General features: G+C 37.6%; 5 protein-coding genes and 1 non-coding gene across 6 annotated transcripts; 3 read left to right on the top strand and 3 right to left on the bottom strand.

The window, feature by feature from the left end:
* Positions 1-647: 647 nt before the first annotated feature.
* TRNAR-ACG lies at positions 648-720 on the top strand. Its single transcript has one exon. It is a non-coding gene; the product is annotated as a tRNA-Arg (tRNA).
* A 3,129-nt stretch (positions 721-3,849) lies between these two features.
* LOC117638715 (protein PLANT CADMIUM RESISTANCE 2-like) lies at positions 3,850-5,314 on the top strand. The gene is made up of 4 exons (XM_034373807.1): positions 3,850-4,063; positions 4,157-4,228; positions 4,327-4,539; positions 5,238-5,314. The coding sequence occupies exons 1-4, from the start codon at positions 3,850-3,852 to the stop codon at positions 5,312-5,314; spliced, it is 576 nt and encodes a 191-aa protein (XP_034229698.1).
* A 1,596-nt stretch (positions 5,315-6,910) lies between these two features.
* Positions 6,911-9,218, top strand: LOC117638011 (pentatricopeptide repeat-containing protein At2g15690, mitochondrial). The gene has a single exon (XM_034373096.1). The coding sequence runs from the start codon at positions 6,972-6,974 to the stop codon at positions 8,823-8,825; it is 1,854 nt and encodes a 617-aa protein (XP_034228987.1). The 5' UTR covers positions 6,911-6,971; the 3' UTR covers positions 8,826-9,218.
* A 374-nt stretch (positions 9,219-9,592) lies between these two features.
* On the bottom strand, positions 9,593-10,445 carry LOC117612147 (calmodulin-like protein 30). Its single transcript, XM_034340897.1, has one exon. The coding sequence runs from the start codon at positions 10,348-10,350 to the stop codon at positions 9,784-9,786; it is 567 nt and encodes a 188-aa protein (XP_034196788.1). The 5' UTR covers positions 10,351-10,445; the 3' UTR covers positions 9,593-9,783.
* A 267-nt stretch (positions 10,446-10,712) lies between these two features.
* On the bottom strand, positions 10,713-13,429 carry LOC117612146 (protein disulfide-isomerase SCO2). Its single transcript, XM_034340896.1, has 3 exons — positions 12,830-13,429; positions 12,605-12,731; positions 10,713-10,869 (listed from the first exon to the last, which is right to left on the bottom strand). The coding sequence occupies exons 1-3, from the start codon at positions 13,226-13,228 to the stop codon at positions 10,796-10,798; spliced, it is 600 nt and encodes a 199-aa protein (XP_034196787.1). The 5' UTR covers positions 13,229-13,429; the 3' UTR covers positions 10,713-10,795.
* A 1,116-nt stretch (positions 13,430-14,545) lies between these two features.
* LOC117637482 (probable LRR receptor-like serine/threonine-protein kinase At1g67720) lies at positions 14,546-18,108 on the bottom strand. Its single transcript, XM_034372376.1, has 9 exons — positions 17,976-18,108; positions 17,104-17,662; positions 16,062-16,525; positions 15,799-15,934; positions 15,574-15,645; positions 15,394-15,462; positions 15,190-15,261; positions 15,033-15,101; positions 14,546-14,894 (listed from the first exon to the last, which is right to left on the bottom strand). The coding sequence occupies exons 1-9, from the start codon at positions 18,046-18,048 to the stop codon at positions 14,846-14,848; spliced, it is 1,563 nt and encodes a 520-aa protein (XP_034228267.1). The 5' UTR covers positions 18,049-18,108; the 3' UTR covers positions 14,546-14,845.
* Between the last annotated feature and the right edge of the window lie 338 nt (positions 18,109-18,446).

An 18,446-nucleotide genomic window follows, 5' to 3' on the forward strand; every position in this document is an offset into this window, starting at 1 on the left:
CTTTAAATAGACCACTAGTGCAGAAGTATTAAAAAAGAGTAATGCTATACTTACCACATTTTTATCCCATATTTCTATATCACATGATGTGACATGTCCAAATTATATATCACGTCAATTAAATCAATAATGGAATAAATCATAAAAGAAAAAAATATATATTAAATAATTTTAACTGATGTGGTTATCCACATTAGCTGTCGCATAAAATGATATAGGGATGTGGTATACAAATGTGGTAAGTGTAGCATTATTCTTTAAAAAAAATATCTAGGAAGAGTTTTGTGGTGTATTTGTCTTCTTTTTAACAATTTTTTTTTATAAAAAAATGAATATTATACAAAATATTATCAACTCCTCCTCTAAAAACTTACAAGTTAATAGACAAAATTTAAAATTTCGATTCCTTATCATTATACATTAAGAATCAATAATTCAAAGACCAAGTGTAAAATAATAATCTAAATTCAAATGCATAATGGAAAATAGCATCGAGTTAGAAAAAAGCCACAAAATTTAAATTGGAGTTAATTAAAAATGTTTTTTTTATAAATCAAATTATATGATGTTATCATGAAATGTAATTAATTTCTTAGATGGTGTAAATTCAGTTTAATTGGGTAACTATTGGTTTTAAAGTCCAAAGGGACTCCATGGCCCAATGGATAAGGCGCTGGTCTACGAAACCAGAGATTCTGGGTTCGATCCCCAGTGGAGTCGTGGTAATCATTTTATTTTAATTTCCTTTTTCTGGCCTAATTACTACGTAATTGTTTCTAGAAGCTGACAAGCTGTTGCTCCAGATAAATTTATTTATTTATTTAAATTTTTGTATGCAGAGGAAGATAATCTCTTTGAATTATCGCCAGTGGGATTATATTTCATTGACTTTTGAGCTTAGAAACTAATAACAATGATCAGATACCACTTGCTTTAATTGTTAAATAATTAAAATGATTAGTTAGGAGATTATAAGAATGAACAACCCAACAATTTCCCACCAAATTCCAATTTGCAAATTTTAGTCAGCAATAATAATCGATGGTCAAGCCTCACATTCCACATATAATCAAATTAGGATGTGATAATTGAAGTTCAATTATTAAGAGTATATTGTCTCACGTCGAAAAATGAAAACCGTATATAACAATTTGAAATAATTCACTACTTCTATGACGGTATAAGAACATGCTACTTTTATGTTGATGAATTCAACCACACGTACGTTGCAATGTCTAATGAACCCGATTAAGATTATGAAAGAAGTCATGCTAAACTTCAATTTATTTATTTATTTTAATTTTTTTGCAAACATAGTTTGAAGATGGAAAAGCCAAACACTGTCATTTTCAAATATCTTTTCATGGAAGACGTCAACTTGTATTGCAACATCATCTTTGAATTCAAATTGGCTATTTTTTTTGGCTTTGTTCTATTTGTTGTTTTTCTTGTATGTTCAGTTGAGCAAGTCCTTTGTGCGCTGCTGGACTGTAAAATTTTCCACACAACAAAACACAAGTCAATGGATGGATTAAAGTATTCCACTAGTCCTTCCCTCTCCTCTCCACTTGTCCCCCCATGAAGATTCTAAACAACTGCCTAGCTAGGATTGGACGAAAGGTGCCTTTGGGGTACAACTAATTTGCATTTGTTGCTCTTAAACAATGCTGATTAATTAAGCATTTCAATTAGATTGTTTGAACCGGATGTATAGAAAAATATAACTATTTTTTTTCTTCTATGCAGCTCATTGTATTATCTTTTCTCTACTAAATCCGATGATTATGATCCAACTAAATAAATTACTTAATCGAGTTTAATATGTTAAATATTACATTTTTTTAATTCATAAAATACCCTTAATTACATTTTTATGTTCTCCTTTTTGGGTTGGATTACTTTTTTATTCTCTCAATTTATTGTGTTGATTTTTTTTTTCCAACAAATTATTTGCAATTCAATGCACATTATTGTTGTTCAAATTTCGAGATAATTTTTCCTTTTTTTTTAAATTAAAATTTTGTGTGTAATGACATATGTTTTAATTTAGTATACCAAAATATCTAAGCAAATTAGTATACCTAGGATATTTTGTATATTTATACCTACAAAATATAGGTAAACAATATGTACAATTAATGCAAATAAATTAGTAATATATATGTATATAATCCCTCCCTCAAATAATTTTATTTGAAGGACACCCTCCAGGACCTCCTTACGAATTTTTTTTCAAATAAATAAATAAATTTATTTATTTATTTATTTTAAGTACATTATGTTTGTATTTATGTAGATACTATTGCTTGGATATATTGTTATTAGTTTTGTCTATTAGTAATTTACGTTCATTACTAATTAAAATGGTTACAAAAAAATTACATTGATTAGAGATTTTGATTATGATCATGAATTGAGATTTGAATGTCAATAAAGTCCTTAATTATGTGTTCTGATTACATGAATTGTAAAATAGTTAATAATACCAAGAGTAAGAATAAATGACAACATATTTTAAATTTGGGGTTTTTTTATATGAAAGTTGACAAATGAGAGTGGGGGGGTTATGTTTAGAATATACGAGTTACACGGGCTTTCTCTTAAGATATTTTTCTGTAAGCCTAGGACCACATGACAATTTCCACCAAATCACACTCCTTCTCCTCATCTCAGGGTCTTTTTTTAATTTTTTAATTTTTCAATATTTTTATATAAAAAACAGATCATAGGAGGACTGGAAACATAAATAAACATTATGTCATGACTCATGTGTAAACATGCAAATGAAAATTGCATGTGAAGTGAATCAAACTGCTAGACTTTCATCTAAGCATCATGAACAAATCTTTATAGCAAGATTTCTATATGCTGTCCTAAACATTAACTTAATGAGCCCTTAACATAAATAAATTAAAACACAAAACGCGCGAGCGTTTTATTATTATTATTTTTTTGGTGGTAATTTGTTTAATAGAAATAAAGTAAGTTACAAGATATATGAACGAAGATCGGGCCAATTATATATAAAAGTCAAGGCTTGCAGAACCATAAGTAGGGTTAACTATGTAAGCACGATGACGTGGTATGACTACTATTGGTGCTGATGGCGAATTTCATTCTAGGAATAAAGGTTCATAGCATCCGTGACAGGGAAGTCTCTTGTCTCCTATTTAGTTATATATCCATTCTTAGCACTAATAATTGTGTTTATGTAGGTGTATTACTATTGCTTGGATATATTATTATTGTTTCTGTCCATTAGTAATTTACGTTAATTACTAATTAAGATGGTTACAAAAAAAATTACATTGATTAGAGATTTTGATTATGGTCCTTACTATCATGAATTGAGATTTGAATGTCAATCAAGTCCTTAAATTAATGTGTTCAGATTATATGAATCTATATATATAAAACAAAAGACAAAGAATGGTGAAACATTCAAAATACCAAAAAATGCCCTTAGTTAATCCAAACATTAAGAATTAAATGAGGATAATATGGTAAATTCACACTTTTTAATATTAAAAAATTAAAATTAAAAGAAAAATCAGATAATGAATCCTATTGTAATTAATATAAAGGTGGATAGCATCAATTGTAAAATAGTTAATAATACTAAGAAAAAATGACAACATATTTTAAATTTGGGTTTTTTTTTTAAATAATGAAAGTTGACAAATGAGAGTGGGGTTATGTTTAGAATATATGAGTTACATGTGTTTTCTCTTAAGATATGTTCTGTAAGCCTAGGACCACATGACAATTTCCAACAAATTACACTCCTTCTATAGGGCTATTATATATACTAGGAGGACTTGAGCCACTAAAACTAATTAGCCACAAATAATGTATCCTACAGCACCTCCTGACGATGAGAAATATGCAGCTGATCATAATCACCAAAATATTGCAAATCCTGTCCCAGCTCCAGGGCTGAACAATCCTAGTGTATTACGTACGTACACTCCTCCCCCGTACGCATACAATACGCAGCCTTCTGGTCATGTAAGGGGGAACTGGTCCACTGGTCTTTGCCATTGTTTTGATGATCCTGCAAATTGTTAGTGAACATATTATGTACACTTCAGCCATGTACAAAGTTTGATTTTCTTTTCTTTTCCCTAATAACCAGTTTCAATTTCAATTTTTGAAGGTATGATCACTGCCTTTTGCCCTTGCATCACGTTCGGCCAGATAGCTGAGATAGTGAGCCAAGGCGCTACATGTAAGCCCTGAAACCACTAGCCATGTTGCTACCTGTACATCTTGATGAATAGTTTGTTTAATTGATTTTTTGTTTTCTGGTGTGTTTGTTTTTTGCAGCTTGTGCTTCACAGGGAGTGTGCTATGGGATTCTTCTAGCAACAACTGCAAACGCATGCTTGTATTCGTGCTTCTACCGCTCGCGGTTGAGAGGCCAATATGACTTGGAAGAAGCTCCTTGTGTGGACTGCCTGGTGCACTTCTGCTGTGCTACTTGTGCACTGTGTCAAGAGTACAGAGAGCTCAGAAATCGCGGTTTTGATATGGGGATAGGTAAACCAATACCTTCTTTGTTCAAGAAAGACTAGTAGTTTTACCCTTTTGTTAAACTTCCTAAATCTCACACTGAATTAGATGACCCTGAACTTGAAGTTTCCCCCAGTTTTTTTTATATACAAAATCTAATATATGTTCTGGTGTTTGAGAAACTAATGTTTTTTCCCCATTTATTTTTTAATACAATTTGAGCAAGGTCATTTGGTGTGGTTATAACTATACTTGGTGAACAATTTAACCTGACTGGTGTCATTTGGTGTGGTCTTAGCCTGGTTAATTTATTGACTGTGGTTGAAAAGGCATGATCGAAGAAACTGCAATCTTGCCAAGGCCACCATGGCTGTGAAACATTGGTTCCAGAGACGATTAGTTATTGTTCAGATTGCTGATAGTTGGGGCACATAATATTTTTTTTCAGCAATGAAAATGATATCTTCCTCCAGGACAATATATATATATTTTTTAAACTAGAAACATTATTTATGTAACTCAGCTGCTACTTGCAACCAGATATATAAAGATATATAAGATCAAATTCCAGCAGAATATGTCATCATAAACAGTACTTATATTATACGAACATGTTGCGTGGTTGCATTCAGTTTTATATTTCATCATTGACTTAACTCTGTTAATTCTCCAATTTATTAATCGTCTGATGCATTTTGTTCTCGATTGTTTGCTTGGAATTGAAGGTTGGGAAGCCAATATGGACCGACGAAGGCGCGGAGTTACTGCAGCTCCGACTGTGGTTCCAGGGATGACCAGATAAAAGAGTATTCTGTGGCGCCATTTCTTTGTGTCAAGGGTGCTGCTGATGTTGCTGTGCTGCTACTCGAACACTTTTGTTATGTTATGAACTTTTTGTGTGCATGTTCTTTGATGCTGGTTTTGAGTGCTTACCCATGTGTTCTTCATGTGATTTTATAATAAAAAAAATTGAACAAGAAATACTAAGAAAATAAGATTTTGGAGGATTTCCCTTTGGAAAAACCTCCATCCTCCTTTACCTCTTTAACATTTACAACGGGCTAAGCCTAATCTAGATATATCGAATTCAAATATGTATGGTCTTCGCGTTTCTGTGGATCAAATATTAGACCTCCTCCAACCAACCAAGTGGAGTCAACTACCACTAGACCAAAGGCGTGCAATGCATCTTCCCACACGGCACCCAATCTCTGCACCAACCCATTTCATCTTTTTACCTTAAGAGAAAGAAAAAAAAATTTGAACAAGAAATACTAAGAAAATAAGATTTTGGAGGATTTCCCTTTGGAAAAATGTTCAAAAATCTTTAACCTCCATCCTCCTTTACCTCTATAACATGAGCACCATGGATAATGTCAACCAAGCTCCAATCAAACCACCTGCAAGCATCTCCACTATTTAAGTCTCCTTCTAAACGCTCTCTTAGTCTGCCATCTAACTTGTTTTTGTTTTTATCTGCATGAATTGTATTCTGCAATGAAAGATCAGCAAAATTGTACTTAACCTCTGGCAATCATCGACCTTGGGATATATCACAATTGACTTCTGAGCCTAATTAGCTACCAAAAAACTTATAATAAACCATTCATAGTCTCAACTTTTAGCATACTTAATTATGATAACAAAAAAAAGACGTTGAAGGATGATGATAGATAACCATGATCAGATATTGCCACTTGCTTTCATTTTTATTTTATTACAGGTAGGTATTAGTGAAGATAACAAAACAAATGATTAATGGTGCACAATAGCCTCAAGTTCACACTTGGATATAAACTAATTAACGAATTCCTTCACCATGTGACCAAGTATGACATACGACCACTTCTAAACTAGTCACTTGGCTCCCATGAAGATTCTAAACAACTTCTTATGATTTGGACAATGATTGCCTTTGGGGTACTTAATTTGCATTTTTGTTATTTTGTGAAGAAAATGAGGTCAATGTATTATTGAAGAGGAAGTAACCGATACAAAAAAGAAACTAAGGTTTAGAGGATTAAGCAAGCCTCTCTACACGTAAGAGTTCAATCATCGATCTAACTAAGTAGCCTACTCTCATTTGCATTTTTGTTCTTTAACGTCATGTTTACAATTTTTATTTTTATTTTAAAAAAAGGCCAATACCAAATACATTGCCCTTCCTATCTTCAAATTCGTATAAAATTTGATTGTTTGGTTTAAACAATTTGTCCTTCAACTGTTACCACGTTGCATTCACACATGACAATTTGACAATTTTTTTCAGATAAATTAATAAGTGACCCGAACCGACCGACTCTTCCAATGGGCTTAAAATGGCCCCAGGGAACAAGACCTGGGCTTTGCATACTTCAAGTTACAACCTCAGTGGATCAAACCCAAACACTAAAACATCATAAGGATGCAGGGCAAGACCATTTTAGGGTTTTAGCTGAAATCTCTCTCAGAGCTCAGAAATGGCGTCTCTCATGGCGATTCGACGCGCGCGAAGCCCAGCACTGTCTCCCTTCTTTAAGGTACGGCCTCTGCACCTTTCTCATTTTGCCTTCTCTCACGGAAGCAACACCATCGCCATCAACATCACCAACTTAGAAACCCTAACCATAGCCAAAAGCCTAAGCACCTCTGCGGTCCCAAACGAGTACCAGAGGCCCCCTCCGCAGCAGCAGCCCCCGCCGTCCGATCCTAGGGCTTTCGATGACCAGGCAAACCCTAACCAGTGGGCCCCACAAGGCCAGGGATATGGGAACTCTAACCAGTGGAATCCACAGACCCAGAACCAGAGGCCTAACAATCAGTACAATCAGAATCAGAGCTATCCGGGTCAGAATCAGAGCTACCCGGGTCATGGATATCCTAACCAAGCTCCGAGCTTTCCCAATCGCGGGTATCCTAACCAGAATAACCAGAACCAGAGCTATCCACAACGTGGAAACTCGAATGAATGGAGCCCTCAGGTGCAGAGCCCTCCTCACTATCAAAACCCTAACCAGGTGAACCCTCCTCCGAGCCCCAGTTTTCAGCAACCCAGAAGCCCAAATCAGTGGAACAATTCCAATCAAGGATACCAGCAACCCAGAAATCCTAATCAGTGGAGCCCACAAGCTCAAAACCCTGCTCAGTGGAGCAACAACAACAACAACAATCAGGCTGTGAACCAAACCCCGGTAGTTGTGCCCCCTTCAATTGACGATTTGAGGAGGCTGTGCCAAGAGGGGAAGGCTAAGGAAGCTCTTGAATTGATGGATAAAGAAGGGGTTAAGGCCGATGCTGATTGCTTTCAGTCTTTGTTTGAGTTGTGTGGGAGATTGAAGTCGATTGAGGATGCGAAAAAGGCTCATGATTTCTTTTTGCAATCTACATGTAGGGGTAATCGTGAGTTGAATCATAAAATTATTGAAATGTATGGAAAGTGTGCAAGCATGACTGATGCCCGGAGGGTGTTCGATCATATGCTTGACAAGAATATTGATTCTTGGCATTTGATGATAAACGGGTATGCGGATAATGGCTTAGGAGATGATGGGTTGCAGATGTTTGAGGTAATGAGGGAGCAGGGGTTGAAACCGAATTCTGAAACTCTCCTTGCAGTATTCTTGGCCTGTGCTAGTGCAGATGCTGTGGAAGAAGCATTTATACATTTTGAGTCGATGAAAGATGAGTATGGAATTTCTCCGGGAGTGGAGCATTATTTGGGTGTTCTAGATGTGCTTGGAAAATGCGGTCATCTAAATGAAGCAGTTGATTATATTGAGAAACTCCCATTTGAGCCTACAGTGGCGGTGTGGGAGGCTTTGAGGAATTATGCTCAGATTCATGGAGATATTGATCTTGAAGATCATGCTGAGGAGTTGATGGTTGCTCTTGACCCATCAAAGGCTGTTGTGAAAAAGATTGCGACTCCACCACCCAAAAAGCGCAGTGCTATTAGCATGCTTGACGGGAAGAACAGAATCAGCGAGTTTAAAAATCCAACACTCTACAAGGATGATGAGAAGTTAAAGGCTATTAGTGGGATGAAAGAAGGAGGTTATGTGCCAGACACAAGATATGTTCTTCATGACATTGATCAGGAGGCTAAGGAGCAGGCCTTGCTCTATCACAGTGAGCGTTTGGCGATCGCATATGGTCTGATTAGTACTCCAGCAAGGACGCCTCTTAGGATCATCAAGAACCTCCGCGTCTGTGGTGACTGCCACAATGCCATTAAAATCATGTCCAAGATTGTTGGAAGGGAATTGATTGTTAGGGACAACAAACGATTTCATCATTTCAAGGATGGAAAATGCTCTTGTGGGGATTATTGGTGAAGAGCAAAATGTCACCTCTCAGACTTGTCTAAAGAGTTCTTCCCAGTTGCAGTTTGGCGTGTAAAAAGTATAAACAATGTCGAGCTATATACGGGATCCTGTGCGGATGAGCACCAGTGCTACTAGTTGGTAGGAGATGAACCATCCACATCTTGTTTTGACATGTATGCCGAGCTATATATGCATTATCTTTGTTTCGATATTGAATCAATTAGTTGTCGAAATGCCAATCCTGGTGTCTAGAAGCTATTGGAGAAAACTTGTTTCAAAACATAAAATGATTGTCTCTCTCTCTATTTTTATGGTGCAAAGATGACATCCCGTTTTGGTATTTGGGTAACAATTTGCCATGAACTCTGGTAGTAATAGTTTAATGGGACCCTAGTTTAATTATATTGATTAAAGTTCTAAAGTGGGATTATGACATTTGACCAAAAACAAATGAGGGATTATGGCATGCTGGATTTTGTTATTATTTGCATCTTCTTTTTTGTTTTGTGAATGGAATGTGCTGATTGATTTGTATCATATGTTTTCACCGAAAACTCTAGAAGAGCAGTGCTAAGGTCAGTGATCTACGAGCACGTAGGTTGATCCTGGTCATTGATGCTTTGGGGTCTAAATGCATCGATGAGCAGGATGAGCCCGCATGCTTGCACAACTGATCTTAACAAATCTGGAATTATAAAACACTGGTGTGATTGGAGTGTTCAAGCCCTTTGAGTTATTATGCCAAAACGACCAAGTGGATGAAGCAAAGCATGGTAGTCTAGGAAGCTCTAGTTCCAAATCATAGGTTTAAAATAAACAAAAGACAAAAGGAATAAAGTACAGTAAAGCAAAGTCACATGCCACATTACGCTATTACCATTTGCCATGCATATTGCAAATTATACAGTAAATTGCTTCACATGGATTAACAATACACACACATAAACGCCACACACAAATTAGGTCTCTAATTCTCTAAGCATGTTTTCATGGACCGAGTCATCATGGTCATGAACTCATCTATGTCAACCACGCCATCCCCATCGGTGTCTACTGCTCGTACCATTCTCTGGCAGTCTTCAAGGCTGCAACTCTCCCCCAACCTCCCCAGCACTTCCATGACTTCTTCAGCACTTATTTTTCCATCGGCGTTCAAATCAAACGTCCGAAAAGCATTCTGAATGTCTATCGTTCGAATCCCGCCTCCCTTCTTGTGTACTTCCATGAACTCCTTAAAATTAATAAACCCGTCCCCGTCCAAATCGGCAATCCTAAAAATCTTGGGGACTTCTCCAACCATGTTTCCCTTTCCTAGTGCTCTCAAGATGGCCTTGTACTCCTGCTGAGATATCTTCCCATCTTTGTTGGAGTCAAATTTGTCAAACACTCTCTTCATTTCATAGGGATTTGGCTCAAAAGAAGGAGATACGCCAGAGTTTTGCCTGTCTTGGAAGGAAAATACATGTGATGGTTTTCGCAGAAACTTCCGTTTTGAGAGGTTATACTGGAAATCGAGGAAGTTTGCGCTCGACATATCCGCCTCAGCTGATCAGAGCAAATACCTAAATCAAACTTCAATAAAACAGTCCAGACAGCCGTCAAAATGAGATGGCAGAAACTGGGTGTCTTCGATCTTTATATATACTGACAGATAAACAGTTGAGATTCTAAAGTCAAGGGCTAAAACAATTTTATTCCTTCAACAAGTTGTGGCAATTCATAAACAGAAGGTTCTTTACGTGACAGCGGAGAGAAAAACAAATAGTAGATAAGAAAAGAATACATTCTTTGCAAAAGCTACAAGAAACTACAGCCTCCTTTCTCATCCTCAAAATTCTCCTTCTGAAGACCTGCTTTCTTTTTATTATTATTATAAAAAAAAAGTACTCAAAGGAGGGGAAAAGATAACTCATCAAAATAATTGTAAAATATCACCAATATACAAAAAATTATACAAAAAATAACACTTTTTTTATAGTTCACGGCGGTCTTCCATTATCCAAATCCTCCATTACTTCAATGTCCTTGCGAGCTGTTATCTTTTGTACATATCCTGCAATGATGAATATCTTGTGTAAAAATTCTAGGGTAGAAATTCAAAACCACAAGGGGTTCGAACTCACATAAAATTAGTAAAAATGAAATCTAAGAAGGAAAAGCTCGTAGACTTGAAGGTAAACATTAAACACAAAAAGATAACACCAAAAAACGATGGCCCAAAGGAATCAGTAAAGTTTCCTTTTCTAGCTTTGAACAATCTTTTAAGTCCTTTAAGCATCCTACACAAAACTCTTCCTGTATAAAGTAAATGAGTTACCAGAACTTCCACAACATCAAATATTCTCCTACATCTCCCCTTTTAGTGTATAACAAATGATAGTGCTGAACTGCTCGCTAAACATTGTCTTTGATCTTAGTTTTAGCACCAGATCACCAACCAAGAAAAAAGAAAATTGGCAGACCTAGGTAGTGCCAGAGTTTAGACGAAGGCCTGCAAATAATGACAATGGGGAAATAGGGAGGAAAAAAAAAGGTGGAGACATTCTTATGTTAGTTAATCTAATTCAATACATCTTGAGAGAATACATAATCTCATTTACCCAAAATGAGAACTTAACTTAAAGGAGACGTTCTAATGAGAGCCTAAGTTGAGGCTGCACTTCAAAACTTACACCTCAGCTGTGAGGTTATGTGGGGTCTGAAAGTAAGCAGTGCCATGTTAACGTACCTATTAAAATTCATAGACTTAGAGGAACTCCTACATTTGGACGAAATGTTAAAGGAATACCTGGAAGCACATTTACAAAAGCCTCGAATCGAAATCTACAAAGAAATGATCCAATTGATCAAGATGCACAATGAGGATCGCACGCATACAATTTTACACTTCTCAACAAATATAATATGTTTCGTTATTCTAAGTGGTTATTCTATTCCCCATTTATTCTTAACTCTTGGGTTCAAGAATTCCTATATAACTTAAGCGACACAATAAAAGCTTTTTCTATTCTTTTATTAACTGATTTATGTATAGGATTCCATTCGCCCCACGGTTGGGAACTAATGATTGGCTCTGTCTACAAAATACCTCCCTCCCTCTCTCTCCCTCTCTGCCTACTGGCGTCAGTAAATGATAGATATGACAGACAAACTCCATAAATTCTTGACACATTATACGCATTTAGAAAGCCAAATGGAAAAATGTACAACCTAAAATTTTATAGATGCATGCAAAGAAATCAAGAAATTCCAGATGCCCCGATAATATGTCTTGAAGGATTATTCCCAAGTAAGTACAAAGGCCTTTCTTTCCCTCACTTATCTACATCAGAGAATTCGAACAATTACTTTCATAAAGCCATATATGCCAAAGATGTGTACTAAGCAAGTTGAGTTAGGCAGCCAAGTCCACTATTTCAAACATAAGGTTACTACTCTCTAGAACGGGAAACTTTGATATATCCCGCAATCCACAAAACAGACTCAGGCATATAAATGCATAGGCAGGGGGGTACTTATCCACCATTCATATAATCATTTCCTCAACTTGATAGAATTCCTAAGATTCGAACAGTACGAGCACACACACAGACACACCCATGTGACTATCAAAGGCCAAATAAATACCACACCAGAAAATTCCAATCACAACCCAAAATGGGAAAGCATAAACTTTAACATGTAGCTGAGTTGAACCAAGCAAGGTAAACTAAACCCATCTTTTTCAAGCTTCGAATTGACGAAGCCCAAAATGAGCTCAGAAAACTAAATAAAACAGAACAGCATACCAATTCCTTGGCAAGGTAGGCATTTGCAGATAGTTTCTCTTCCTCTTTTGTTGAAATAACTGACAAATCCTGAGCCTTGGCAACTCCTACACTTTCCTGTCCATTCATATACAACTTCCTTGCAATCCTACAAAATTTCCCAAAACTTTCAAGATTTTTGATTTACTTATCCACGTATAATTTTGCAAATAACACCCAAATTAAAACCGAATTCGCAATTCTGACCTCAACTATAGGATCACATCGGAGCCTCCGGTCAATCTCCTCGGGTGACACCGGCGAAGTATTGGGATATGTCATCGGAAGAGGGAGGGGGTCGCCGTTGTGAGTCAAATAGCTCTCTCTGTCACGCGACCACTTCCTCTCCATGGCATTCACCTTAACACCACCACTGCCACTGCCGCTACCGCCGCCGCGAAGCCGAGCCGAGCCGCCGTCGAGCTCGGCCTCCTGGCCAATTCGGACGCCGACGGCCGCCGCGTCAGCAGCGGCAGAGGGGAATTGAATTAAGCGCGGGAATGCGGGGCCGCGAGGGAGGTCGCCGGTGGCAGCGCGGCAGCGGAGGCGGGTTGAGGAGGGTTTGGAGGAGGAGAAGAAGAAGAGGCTAGGGTTAGTAGCCAACATTCCAAGAAATGTTGAGGAGCGAAAGACTGAAAGACTGAAATTTTTAAGAGAGAGAGAGAGAGAGAGAGAGAGAGAGAGGGAAAGAGAGGGTGGGAAATGAATTTATATAGATTGCGGGTGTGGGGCGCGCGCGGCAACAGCGAGCTCAAAGGAGAAGTGTAGTTAAGTGTAACGTGCGGTCTCTTCTGTGTCTCTGTTTTTTTCAAGTGGAAGCTGGCAATTCGTTATAAAAGCGTCCAATCAAGGAGTTTGTACGACAATATCTGCCTCAAAGATACGTGTAGTGTTATTTTAAGTTAGCTTTGAGGTGCATTAACATTAGGGACCAATTTTCTTACATTTTAGGTTCGGAATTAAACACTTTTCTTGTCTAACATGCTACGAGAGCTCTGTTTCTACTTATTATTTATCATGTTAAGCAAACCTGTTGGAGATGCTTCTATACTATTTGCATCTACTTGTCTATTTATGCGCAAAACCAAGTTAAGTTTTTAAGATTAAGTGGTTGTTCAACATGTTATCATTGAGCAGGATTGCTCTCGTAGCAAGTTTGTTGTTTATCGATTCATTTTGCATTTCAATCGACCTTAATTAATGTTGCGGTTAAGAGCGTTCAGGCCGATGAACAAGAAGATCAACACAATCAATAAAGTACAAAAATAATAATCAGCACAAAACAAGTCCCATTCTCAAAATGGTGGACCCTATTGCGATCCCTCACAACTTGATCATTGAGTGGCAATCATCTCTGCTCTCAGTTGAAGTTAAAAGATGGAAACCATGGTGTTTGAATGAACATTAGATGGGATTTTGTTTTTTTGTTTTGAGATCCTTGGCTATTCTAACATCAATTAATATAATTTTCCTTAGATCGCTACTTGCATTGTCTCTATCTCAATCTTGACTCATGCTAAGATTCGTGATCTCAATGCAACCGTTTCAAATTACAAATAACTTGTGGTGTCAAAATATGCCCCAAACAGACCCAGTTCCAAAGAAGCAAACATCTAAGGGAAACAAAACTTGAACGGAAAAAAAAAATTCGAAAGACACATGCCGGCACGACTGTGGGGTACGTGCCACGGTGGTAACCCATCAGCCTGTAGGGTGCTGATAAAGGAAGATGGGGGCCATGGAGAGCCAACTAGGAGCCCACATCCTCCTGCATTAGAATGTCCATATTTTAGAGAATATACATTACACAGGATCATAGCATAGCTATTTTTTTGTTTGTTGAGTTTCTGATGTTTAGAACTGATGGCATGTTTTAATCAGATGCCGTGGTGCAAACAACATAAAATCCACAGAACAGCAAGAAAAAAAATCAGAAGCTTCCTGTCCTATTTGGTTTTCATAACATTCTCATTAGCAGTTAAGTAATTTCTGTATGGCATGTTAGTGATGTACATGTTAATTAATCATATTGCATATGCTGCACTTGGTTTGTTTGTTGGTTTTCGAATTATGGGGCTGACATTTGGAGAGAGAAAAAAAGAGAGAGCCATAAACATGAAGACCTTCCCCAACCAAACTATTACTGAAGCAGGGGTCTAAATTTTTCTGACATCTCTCCACGCCTTGTCGATCCATTCCTGTCATTCGACTCTTACAGTTCTATTACATCCTAGCTGGAGACTGCGATCCACTTTCAGGGTCGTTCTTCAACCTGCAATATTAACCAGCATAAGTTGCAAAGGAACCCTGTTTGTTTTTTTTAGCAGGCTCATTCATCCGAAGAAGTTAGAATACATTGAAATCAATTACTTTGGGGATCAAATTAGAAATTAGGGTTGTTATTTCTTACTGAATGTTCTTCTTTTTATCCTGTGGCGTGTGGGGGACATCGCCCTTAACTTTGTTATTCTGAAGGAAACTGTAAACCAAAGCAGGTCACCAAAATAGTTAGCTGATGCCACAGAATAATGTTATAAAAAAACACAGAGAGAGAATGATTTGCTTACATCTCTTGTAGTTTTGGAAGTTTTCGTAATGATTGAGGAATTAGTCCTTCAAGCTGGTTGTTTTCCAAATGCCTTTATCAGATAACAAAAAAAAAAAAAAAAAAAAGAATTAAAGCATTGCAGAAGAAATATACACGGATTGCTAAGCATAGAAAAGTATACTGAAGAATGAATGACAGAGATAGAACTTTCTATGTAACATACAAACTCTGCAACTCCTTCAATGAGCCCATTTCTGGAATGTTGCCTGAAAGTTTGTTTCCCCCAAACCAACTGTAAGGAAATAATTCCATCGAAAGCGCCATTTAGTAAGTGATCGCGAAAACAGAAGCCGGTGTTTTAACAATGTTTGGTAGCATAACTAGCAAGTGCATGATTACTTACATATGGCGTAGAGCAGTCAAATTTGCTATGTTTGGTGCCAGTGACCCAGATAGCCCAATGCCAGTTAGATTCCTTCACAGAATATGAAAACATTTCGACTGCCAATCAAAATTTAAATCCCCTAGCATAAATCATTATCTAGGAACATATTGTAAGGATATTATGTATGCCTCATGAGATTCAGGGCCAAGAATTTATTCATGTCACATATCCTTGTGGACTTACAAAGCTGTTACTCGATAATTCTTTCCATGAGAACATGTAACACCAGTCCATGAATTCTCTCCTGGCAGGCAAGGATCGCCACTCCAATCGGGAGGTGGATTGTCGAAATATCTTCTCAACTCATTCATTGCCCCAACTAAGGAACACCAAAGACATTTACTGGTTAAAAGTTAAAACAAGCAAAAAAAGAGGAAAGTCTAATAAAAATAACCATGGTTTAAGAAATGGTGAAAAAAGTGGATGGGATATTGAATAAACTATACCATCTCTATTGACAGTCACTCCTCCAAGAGGCAGAATCTGCATGATCTCACCGGCGTTGATGACAGGCCCAACAAGTATGCCCTGGCCAGGAGTTAGGACAATCTGAGTCTGCCCGGATAGCGGCCATTGCGGTGCATAAACTGTTAAGCCTCTGGTGCTGACATTAACATTGGCATAGAAGTTCTTGTCATTCACAGAAACATTAAAGACTCTCCAACTATGTGGACTTGGATTTCTGTTGTCCTGGAAATATAATGCAATGTAGTAGCTTGCACTGGGAAGTGACCCGGCTGGCCATTTGATTTGCAGTGGCTTCCCTCGGCTGCTTGTGACAGAATTTTGGAATATTTTTGCTGGCGGGATGTTCCAGAAATCGGAGGGAGTTACATTATACTTGCTGGTCACAACAGGGTTCTGGTCCTTATAAGGTTGCCATAATCGGTTGAATTTGTCGTCTGGAAAGCTAAGTTCATATTTACATATTCAACATCAGATAGTTCATTATATATAATTGTACAGATAACATAGCATTCATAAAATAAAAACTTGTATCCAAAAGGCAAATTTATATTTCCTTTTGGTATATCTCATGCCAAAACTTATGTTAGTTTTAAAAAATTTCTGATCATAGCTTACAAAGCTTTGATGCACATATGACCTATGTTACATAAATCACATTTTAGGCTACATCACTAGTAGAGTGGAGGTAGGACCCACTTAACAAGTAGTAAGTCTGATCTCTATGCCTCTACAATGTGCCCATATATGTAAATATGGTTCAGAACTTCAACTAGTTTTATCTGCAAATGTACACACATAGTATATATTACTAGTACCAATAAAAAATGAAACCATTTTGATCACATTTGTGGATCGCATTGTAGACCACATCTGTAATAAAGGCGGAACCGACTAGTGCAGCTTGTACACCTAGTCACACCTCTATTAGTGACGTAGTTTACAATGTAGTCCAACTGCATTGCTCTCAAGTTAATTGATAAAATGCAGCAAGGAGTACTAAAGAACAAGTTGAATTCCTACCCAATTATGTCACCGTCATCTCCAAAGCTACTCCGGGCCACCGTGGTAAGCGCATACTTGTTAAAATCCGTGGCGTTGTACACTGAATCGTCCATGTACTCCAGCTCAAGAGCTGAGATAAAGGGGCTAGAACCCGATGCTGTCATGTTATTCCTCGCAAGGCACACACTTAAGGCCTTTCCCTTAGCCTGCACCACAATCTCATAATACGAGCTCATCCCATTGGCATGGTCCTCCGTGGTGTTAACCACACTCCATTTAGTCCCCTCCACAATCTGATCAAACACCGGAGGCTCCTTCCCGCCATCAAAACCGCCATAATAGTACGTGGTTCGAACGAGATACTTCCCTCCTTTGATCACGGGGATAGCGTAGCAGTACTTACGTGCGGACTTGTTTGGGAAATAGCGCAATGTGGTGAGTATGGGCACTAGGCCATCCTGTTTGATGGTGCTGGTGTTTCCCACCGATATGAAGCCCTCGTCTGTGGTGTATTTCAGACTCCCTACTGTTACGTCGTTGCCAGGCGACGGCCCAGCTCCACAGTTGAGGAGGTACCCTGCATTTTTGAGACATTAATTTTGCATGTACCTACTTTGGAAAATGTATTTCATCATCAAATACTGGACAAAAGAGACAGATCATATCATTCAAGGCTTCGAAATTGATTAGAACACAATTCTCAAAAATTTGAAATAAAATTTGACAGATGGGATTGTATAATCAACTAGAGGAAAATGCTAGAATATTGTGTTATTTTTGGGTTTTAAAAAAAAAAAATGAACAAACAAGAAAAACACTAAAGATAAAAAGTGAGAAATGTGTCTAATAATTATTAGTGGGGATGTGCCATGTGTATTTATGGAACCTGCCTCTAGGGTTACTTTGAGAGTAGGCGAGGAGAGGGATGGTGATGAGCCATAGGAGGAAGAGGCAGAGGGACATGTTGTCCTGCTGGGAACTCTAACCCAGAAAGAAAGGATGCCAAAGTTTGGCCAGATTTTGTTTTCTTGGTGAAATTGAGGAATGGGCGCCAAGGGGGGGGAGGTTGGGCATGGCGTGTTTGGGGTTGACACGTGGAGGGCTATGCTTGAAGATAGATGATGGTTTTGAGAGCCCATGGAGATTTTTGACCAGGTCAATATGGTTAATATTTAGAAGACAATTCTTGCCTGAAAGATTTCGTTAATCAATACAGTAATAAAAGAGCTGTTTTTTTTTTAAAATCTTCTAATATTTGTTTTTGTTTTTGTTTTTTTCTTTTTTACTGTAGGGGGCAGGACTCTGGCAAAGTCGTTTGGGTGCGCGGATTGAAGTGGTGTTCATGCGTCTTTGTCTTTCCC

This window comes from Prunus dulcis, chromosome 8, assembly GCF_902201215.1.
Source record: "Prunus dulcis chromosome 8, ALMONDv2, whole genome shotgun sequence".
Lineage (NCBI taxonomy): Eukaryota > Viridiplantae > Streptophyta > Magnoliopsida > Rosales > Rosaceae > Prunus > Prunus dulcis.

Bases quoted from the DNA above. Each gene is read 5' to 3' on its own strand.
- LOC117612147 (XM_034340897.1), bottom strand. From the start codon at position 10,350: ATGTCGAGCGCAAACTTCCTCGATTTCCAGTATAACCTCTCAAAACGG.
- LOC117637482 (XM_034372376.1), bottom strand. From the start codon at position 18,048: ATGTCCCTCTGCCTCTTCCTCCTATGGCTCATCACCATCCCTCTCCTC. The intron at 15,646-15,798 runs GTAAGTCCACAA...TATTCTGTGAAG, and splicing joins AATTATCGAGTAACAGCTTT to GAATCTAACTGGCATTGGGC. The intron at 14,895-15,032 runs GTAAGAAATAAC...TTAATATTGCAG, and splicing joins GATAAAAAGAAGAACATTCA to GTTGAAGAACGACCCTGAAA.
- LOC117638011 (XM_034373096.1), top strand. From the start codon at position 6,972: ATGGCGTCTCTCATGGCGATTCGACGCGCGCGAAGCCCAGCACTGTCT.
- LOC117612146 (XM_034340896.1), bottom strand. From the start codon at position 13,228: ATGTTGGCTACTAACCCTAGCCTCTTCTTCTTCTCCTCCTCCAAACCC. The intron at 12,732-12,829 runs GTCAGAATTGCG...GAAATTTTGTAG, and splicing joins GATGTGATCCTATAGTTGAG to GATTGCAAGGAAGTTGTATA. The intron at 10,870-12,604 runs GTATGCTGTTCT...TCATCATTGCAG, and splicing joins CCTACCTTGCCAAGGAATTG to GATATGTACAAAAGATAACA.
- LOC117638715 (XM_034373807.1), top strand. From the start codon at position 3,850: ATGTATCCTACAGCACCTCCTGACGATGAGAAATATGCAGCTGATCAT. The intron at 4,229-4,326 runs GTAAGCCCTGAA...TGTTTTTTGCAG, and splicing joins AGTGAGCCAAGGCGCTACAT to CTTGTGCTTCACAGGGAGTG. The intron at 4,540-5,237 runs GTAAACCAATAC...TTGGAATTGAAG, and splicing joins CGGTTTTGATATGGGGATAG to GTTGGGAAGCCAATATGGAC.